Raw genomic sequence first — 8,755 nt, forward strand, 5'->3', positions numbered from 1 at the left:
CACATCTTTAAATACAAAACTTATATAAATGTTCCTTATATAAATGTTCTAACATGCGAGAAAGAGCATTTGGATGAATATTCTGAACGCTCCCATTGTAGCAAACACAGCTCTACTCATTTTGGGCTATCTAAACAAGGATTCTAAGGTACATTTTCCCAGGTTTGGTGATGAAAGCTTAGAGTGGTTCCCCTCCACACACACCTTTAAAGGTGTTTGTATGTGTGTACTGGCACATGCATGTGAGGCATACTGTGGGGTATTTTAAGAAGAAACCGTGGCAATAAAACACAAGAGAGAGCCAAAACATATACAAAGAGAAAAGCAAATTTTGTTCTTAGCATAATTCAAAGTAACATCAAGATTGCAAAGATTGGCTTTTTTTTTTTTAAGTTCATGACTGATTCAAATCACGCTCTGCAATATTGCCATTCTCAGGAAAGATAGGTGGAAAATTGTTATTAAAAGTCGCTGGAAACTCTAGAGTTGCATCAACATTTTGATAGCCCATGTAAGAATTAGACGTCTGCTGTGGAAGTGCTTGGCTATCAGGCATCTGCATGAAAGCCCCTGACTGTGTGGTAGGGGGGATTCTTTGGCCAACTAGTTGAATTTTAGGTTCCCTGGGCTCCAGTTGTTGCTTGCTTTCTTCATCCGTGTCAAGATGGGTTAGCTTTTCTATCCACAAGCGAAATTTCTCCTCTGTCTGCCTCTGCATCTCGGCAAAGCAGTTCATGGCCTCTTCCAGGACATTGCCTATGCAGTTCCTATCCCACACGGTGCCCCTGTCAAGCAATCCTGGAATTTCCCTGGTCGCTCCTCCAGATCCCCCAGCACGACTGAAGCCAGCTTTAAAGACATTGAGGCCATTTGATAAGACATTATTAAGTAAGAACATAATATTGTTTATTTAGGCATGTTAGCTCAGGAAAACAAACTTTTCTAGTTGTGTCCCTTGGGTAGGACAACAGGGGAGGAATTAGCAAATATCAACCAACAGTATTACCATTAACAACAACAACACAATATTTTTGGTTTGGGTTGGTTTTCAGTTTTATGTTTGTTTGTTTTCTTTCATTTGTTTAGTTTTGCTTTTTTTTCACTCACTGAATTAATAACAGAAATTATGGCTTCAAAATTATTTTTATTCTAGAATTCTCAGAAAATTATGCCACACATGTATGTAGGGGTTTTTTTTGTTTGTTGTTTTTCATTTGGTTGGTTTGAGTATTTTTAAAATAAACCAAATTAGTCCAAAACCTTCGCAATTTCTGTTTTGAATTCAACTGGTGTCAAAACCATTAGACAGTAACATATTTAAACTGTTGAACTGTGATCCAAAGTACTACTGTTTGATAAACCTGAAAAATTGTGTGTTTTACTTACACATTTGAACCTTTTTATAATGGACTGTGAAACACAGACAAAATTGTACACCAGCTAACAGACATAGAAGCTGATACAGTGACTGCAGCATCTAACAGTAGCCAAGCGCAAAGCTCTTGGTCCACTTTTGGAAAACACTCTAAACACCAATAAAGAGAATACACCACACAATCACACATACACAAACATGGAAGGATATGTGAATACTACGCTAATACATGGGCTGAAAGCAACCTCCATCAGGTTTGATGGACACAGCTACATCACAGGAGAAAACCACACAACATGGAGTGATCAGTCTCACTGATTCAAATTCAAAGCGTGCCCTTCATTGCAAGAGTCACCAACTATGCAGCATTTCTAGTGTAATTCTAGTTAAGGCAGAAAACAGGGCACAGCTGGAAAGAGATTGTTCTTTCTTCGATTAATCAAAAAGGTGGTTAAAATGGCTTTGGGATTATCAGGAAAAGCTTTAGCAGCAAGACAAGAAGGCCATTCTCATTAACTTACACTACATAGTAATAAGAATGTAGTGATGTGCATGTTTTTAGGTTCAGAGTTCACTCAGGAATCCTCTAGGAAATAATAAAACCCCAAGAAAAGCTGTACCTTTTTGAAGAATAGTAAATAATGTGTGCATGCCCTCTGAACACACAAACATTAACTATAATAATTCCAAAAACAAGACAAGCATCACATTAAACCACACAAAGTTTAAATTACAAAATTTGACAATACATGAACACAAAAATTGTGGGATCCTCTAGCTTAAAAAGAATAGAAAACAGGATATCCTAAGAATAAAAGAAATCCCTGCACAGCCTAAGCAAATGTTTACTAATAAAAGGATAAGGCACTAAATCCTTATTGGGACTTCACTGTGTACCTGAAATTGCAGTATTACACAATACTTTCTTTTTAGGAGCTATTTATGAGCTATCCATCAGTTCTTCGGTAAGAGCTATACAAAGCCCAGGATTATTCTCTTACTTCCCAGCAGTAGGAATGCTACATGTAGGAGGCCAAAAACTTCTAGTAAACTCCCTAAGTCTTCTCTGTCACCTGTTTACCTATTGAAAAGGCTGGAAATTCAGCATTCAGGTCCTCTGCTCAAAAATACTTTACAACAATTAATTTGCATTTATCCAATTGCATTTTAACTAAAAGTAACTAAGTCAAACAGTAACTTTTTCCTAAGCCATGGCTCCTTTTCTACATGCAATGTCTATTTCCTCTCTGAAAAAAATATTCCTCTGTTCATATATTCCTAGTGTTAAACATTTAATATGACTGTTTATTAGTCTTTAGTAAGGGATTTTACCCTAAGATCATGTAATGAATGGCAGTATTTCTGATTTCCACAGGCTTACACCTTTAAGTAATGCTTAGTAAGTTTTAATTGCACTTTAAATAAAAAACTTTTAAAGTTAAGAATGAGATAGCATGGTCAAAGACGACAACATGGTTTTGTAAAGTGGAATGACTACATATTGGAATGTATTACCTTGCAATACTATTTTTAAAAAAGCATCATTCAGAGCATCTACAATTTACAGTAGCAGCAAATTAATGTTTCCAATGTTTCCCTTGCAGTTCTTGTAACAAGCCTTATTCAATCTTCTCTCTACTGGTGGCCTTCAGGTTTAAAAATCAGGTCTAAAAATGCATTTTTATTATATTAGAAATGCCAGCATTGATCTAATTGGTCCCTTTGCTACCTGTAAACTCACAGCTCTACAGTCTTCGAAGTTATGTCAAATTAAAAGGTAAAGACATTAGCAGTCACAAAGCAGTCAGAATCCAATACTTGCATCTTATTTTCAAGGCAGTTATCTCCTGCAAAACAGCACCCAAAAAATGCCCAAATGCTGTCTCTTCTTGGGATCTATTAAGTACCACCTAAATATTAACCAAATCCAAAGTTATTTAATTTCAGAAGTCTGACAATGTAACAATTTAGGAAGATATGTCCCATTTTCATTCTCATGATTGATACCTCCATGTTATTATGCCACACAACAATTTCAAATTAGTATCTTACTGCATATCATTCTTAGTAGATTCTGGGTTTCCATGTTCTTACATAATGGTCATCTTGAGTTACTTCATCTAAATTCATCCTTTGCAAGATGCTTCACACAACATCTAGGCACAATTCTTAGGAAACAATAACCTGTCTGAGAGTCCATCACACACTGTACTCCTTTCCTTGGATTTCTGTATATTTTAACAGATTAAGCCTAAAATACAAGTCACCTCTAATTTTCTGAGTTGTAGAAAGCACAATGGTAGTGAAATGCCAATATTTTCATATTTGGATTTTTTAAAACCTCTTCCTTCTTCCAAAGAAAATGTTTACACAGAAATAAAGATTCCCAGAATTGCACTCATGTCAATTTCATTCAGAGTTAATATGCATGGGCAAATTAGAAACCATTTAAAGGAAAACTTTTCAACAGCAGCAGGTATAGTAAAGCCTATTTCAGGACTGAAAGATAATTCTCTTATGCCATGAATGCCTGCTGATATTTACAAATGGTAAAATCCTAAATGCCAACAGAGAGCCTCGATCATTAACAGAAAGTGCACCTCATCTGCAATAATTAAAGTCATTCCCCAAATGAAAATGGCAATCCCCAAACTAAGGAGACCAAGATTACAACTACTCAGTTCAGTAAAAATATTTTCAGTAGCACTCATGAAGTTTAGATCCAACTTGTATTTCCAGGTGTAAATTAACATCACATAATGATGTATTCAGAATAACGTAACATACGTTTTGCTTTGTTCCTACTAAGTTCACAATATTTGTGTTGAAGTTATCACCAACAAGACTTCAACACTTGACTCTTCAGTATGAGAAAAAAACAACCCTGCCTATATTTTAATCCACATTACATATAAGTTTAGCTGAGAAAACTGACTCTCTATTGCACAACTGTTCAGTTCACAACTTCAGGTCATTAGCTACTTCACTGAACATTTTTCTTACCTTCCTAATTTAGCCAACCTATTTCAGAGCCAGTAATGTGAAAGGTTTGGGAAAAAAAAAAAAGCACTATGAAAATGAAATAGCTTTTGTTACACAACAGGAAAGATTACTGTGTTCTCAAATGTGGCACTTCAATTCTCAGACCAAATACAAGCAAACTGTTGTCTGTGACACTACATGTCCAAAAGGTTAAAAGGCAAAGTATGTATAACTTTTGTACATTAAGGTCCCATTATCACTGAAAATTTTAGAGCATCTCTGTTGGTAAAGCTATTTTTCATACAACAATCTTTTAAAATTAGTCCCAATAATAAGCTACATTGAGTCCCAATAATAAGCTAACACTACAGCCGAAGCATCCAAATACATTAAGACTAAACAGAACACAGGCTACCTGTAAAACCCTTCTGCATCAATGTGTAGAGATGTTTTTCAAAAGTAAATGCCAATGTTTATTCATGCTTATGGCCTTGACAGGTGCACTCTAATTTCTTGACACTCAAGTTAAAGCTAAACCTCAGATTTTGCTTTGTGCAGAGGACATGCATGGCCTGAATTTCCAGTAATGCTTTTGACACCCTGTACTAATTTCTAACTAAATGTTGATTCTCTAAATTTTTGTGATATTCAGTGTAGTACTAAGTGCACTAAAATGGCTTCCTAGTGTAAAAAAAAAAAAAAAAAATTAAGTTAAGCACTTTGTTAGTTCCAAGAAGAGGGATCACAGATGGCATACGAACCTACCACTGCGACAGAGAGCTGGGAGTCCTACTCAGACTCACAGTTTCCACAGCATCTGTTACAACCACAACGTTTCATTAACCCACAAGTAGAACAGGATTCCTTTTTGGCCAAACTTGTCCTTATCTCTACAGAATGTATTTTGCTTTTACACTTGGAGACTGTTTCCCACAAACCAAAGTCGTTTCTATTTAAAGGAAAACTGCAATGTGGCAGGTATGAATTACACCCAATTCCAAAACGACAGGTCAAAAGTTTTCATCTCTTAAATGTAATTTACTATCAAGCAGCTAAGTGTGATTACATAAGAATAAATGTCATTGCTCCTCAGGATGGTTTCTGCACTCCCACATCTTGCATCACGGGTAAAATGGGGCCTTGGTGTAATCATCACCAAGTCATCAAGTCCTCATACCGTTTCACTGCAAGTACCTCACAGTTAAAGACTGAGAGCTCAAATACAGAAGAGCCTAGTGACACACAAGTACCCCAGAGTGGTTTCAGGTCTCTGCAATGGAAGTCTGAAATCTAAGCAGATACGGAAATATCATGTAGTGCCTTTCTAGGTCACAAGGTACTTTCATGACTTAAAAAAAAAAGAAAAAATATATATACACATATATAAACAATGTGGGGATTTGTTGTGTGTATTTGGGGTTTTCTGGAGGGTGAGGAGAAACCTGTCCCAAAGCTTAATGAAATAGTCTTCTTCATCAGGCTTTAAATGAAGCTTTGATTGCTCAGTAAAGTATACTCAACAGGCACAAAACTATGAAAGGTCAAAGTCTGACTAAGTACTAAATCAGTAAAAATAATTTTAGATCTCTATTAAAAGTTTGCTACACAATAATTACAGGACTATGGCTTTCCAGACTTTCTAATAATAAACACTAACTTCCTTTGTGCAACCTGCTTCCTAGCAATACCTGGGGAAAATGCCAGTATTCATGGTGACAGAATCATTCACCATAAGCAAGTTTGTTAAAACAGTTATTTGGCAAGTCTAACGCAAATTTTAAATCTAACAAATGCTAGTTCAGCATCTTAAGACTAATTATTGTAGTTTTCCTTTAAATGCTCTTGCCCTATGTAAGCTGGTATTTATCAACAAAAAAACCCAACCACTAGCACAAGAGGCAAAAAGGCATGTAACCCAGTAAAAATTGGAAAGCCAAAAAGTTTATTTTTATGTGTTTTTATTTTTGATTGCCATATGATGATAGTTCTATGTTATAATATTCTGCAAGAATAATTCACACAAAATCTATCCACGGCACTTGGGCTAGTAAAATAAAGGCTCAGCAGACAAAAAAAAAAGTGAAGAATTCACCTTTGTTTTCTAATAAATTTATGAGAAGGCCACTATAGCTTGCTGGCTCAAACCTTAACACAGATGTGTCAAAAAAATAGAAATACATAAATTAAAGGTCCTTATAAGAAAATGGTAACAGCTTTCTCAAAAATGCAGAAACCTTAGGTGCGGATATAGCTCGGCACCCACGTAAACAAATTTGTATTTATGTCCCGAAACAGGTGACCAGCTACAACCCAAAAGAATTTCCAATAAGGCTAAATAGGTTTGTCATGCACTGAATTGTAGAGCTGAAAGCATGGCACAAGTGCAATAATGAACAGGGCCTTACTGTAACATGAGCAAGAGGTATGCCATGTTATTTCTAACACAGCTGCTGAACTGTGGTCTTGATATCCTAAAGCAAACCTGGCCACTTATCTTAAGAATGTATTTATTAGATTATCACCACCTAATGGGATTTGACAGCACTAATAAACGTTCATAGAGGTTTACAAAGGAAAAGATCTTAAAATTCCAGAATTCAATGACAGTCCTTTCTCCAATTTACCATCTCTATGTTTTGTTGGCTGAGTGCACTGAAACCTCAGAACAGATTTTTAAATTTGCCCATGTCTTGTTAACATACTGCAGTCTTCAAATTTACACAGAGCTGCAGCTCTCCTGGTTTTTCTCAAGTGTCACTCATATAATTTAGCATGACAGCTGAGAAACGATGTCAGGTGCGCTACAGTTCAGTTTAAAAAACATCCTCTACCTGGTATCTCTGCAGTGATTGTCTTGCTGCTCCCTGAAACCTCTTCATCATCATCTGATGAACTCATGCTTGAGTCACACGTCAGGTCACTATCACTGGTACTGCTGTCCTGCAGCAGGTTATACTTCTTGCGAGCAGCTGCCTCCCGTTTCTGTCTTAAGAGCCGGATTCTTTCTTTGTGCTTTTGGCTTCGATGACCTTTTACCTTGGTAACTCGACTATTCTGCTTATCACTAGACTGTCGGTTTTTCTTGGCAGCCATTGTTGAAGTATCACTTTCGGACCTGGATCGCCTGGATTTCCTCCCAACTGTAGCCCCAGACACTGCAGAAGGGTCTCCCTCTACAGCAGCTTCAGCTTGACAGGGCTCATTCTCTTCCGTGGAAGACAACGTATCCGAGTCAGCCAAATGCCCACTGGATGAAGGTGAAAGCATGCAATGATTAGAAGAGTCACTCTCATAAACTCGACCACCTGTTGGCTTATCACTCTCTGTAGATGCTAACTGAGATTCTGAGGAGTCTCGCCTCAGTTCCATCAGTAAGCAAGGCATTGAAGAGAGCACTGCAGAGTCTGCTGCAGTGGGCATGTTGTCCTTCTGATTTTGTGTCTCAAGTTCTATAGGTCCGTCTTCATCAGGAGCAGTCTCTTGATTTTCAGAAGTCTTTGGTGGAACTTCTGAACCAACAAGTTCTTCTGTTTTTGCCACTGCCTCCATCTTCATTTCAGAGCATCAAGATCCCCCTGGTCTCAAAGCATGGAGCACGCTGTCTGAAGACTCAGCGAACTAGACGTGCACTTCAGCAATACAGCAAGCCTGCAAAAGAACAGACAGTAAGAGTAGTTTACCCACATAATTCAGTCTCATTTTTCACAGTATTACCTAAATAACTCATTGCTTTTGACCACAGACAGGTTGGTTCAGTATCATATTGGTTTTCCTCATTTTCTTTTTCCAAGTGACCTCATCCTGTTACACCTTATTCTTCCTCTTACATACCCATGAAAGATGGTATTAAAATCGTATCAAACACAATTCACCCCACAAGAATCAAAACAGAGCAGTACATAATAAACATATTTCTAAATTCTGACTTTATGAAACAAAGATCAACCTATTACAAGCAACATAACCTAACCCTCTTTACCTAGAACTTTAAACATATTTTACTTGAGAATTTTTGCCATTACGAACAATGCCAGGCTGAAAATTCCCAGACTTAGCAGCCATCCACTTGGACAGACCAGAATACAGTGCTGTTTTCTTATCTGTAAGAAAACTACTTGTGGTTGAACAGGACCTCAACCTTACTGAATGACAATGTTTTTCTGGTTAAGTTGCAGACTCACAGTGCCAACATGACAGAGGAGAAATCCAGTCACTTTAAGCAGAAACCAAGCCAAACACTACAGAGCAAGTCTACAAATACATTCCTTTGCTAGTAAAACTACTCAGCCAGCAGAACTTGCATAAGATGTATTTATGAGAAATAGCATGACTGATTCTAAATTGTCAAGGACGTGGTGTTTACAAACATCTATGGGCAAGTTCTTGAGAAGTATTACC

The 8,755-nt window shown here is 37.1% G+C and overlaps 1 protein-coding gene across 2 annotated transcripts in view; it reads right to left on the reverse strand.

Moving 5' to 3' along the window:
• Positions 1-7,948, reverse strand: part of ARK2N (arkadia (RNF111) N-terminal like PKA signaling regulator 2N) — a 29,054-nt gene extending 21,106 nt beyond the window's left edge. The window contains exon 1 of one of the 2 annotated variants that reach the window (XM_054397939.1): positions 7,189-7,948. In XM_054397939.1, the coding sequence (XP_054253914.1) occupies positions 7,189-7,912 (724 nt within the window). In that variant the 5' untranslated portion in view covers positions 7,913-7,948. The remainder of the gene's footprint in view (positions 1-7,188) is intronic. The other variant, XM_054397938.1, reaches the window with a different exon arrangement.
• Between the last annotated feature and the right edge of the window lie 807 nt (positions 7,949-8,755).

This window comes from Indicator indicator, chromosome Z, assembly GCF_027791375.1.
Source record: "Indicator indicator isolate 239-I01 chromosome Z, UM_Iind_1.1, whole genome shotgun sequence".
Taxonomy (NCBI): Eukaryota; Metazoa; Chordata; class Aves; order Piciformes; family Indicatoridae; genus Indicator; species Indicator indicator.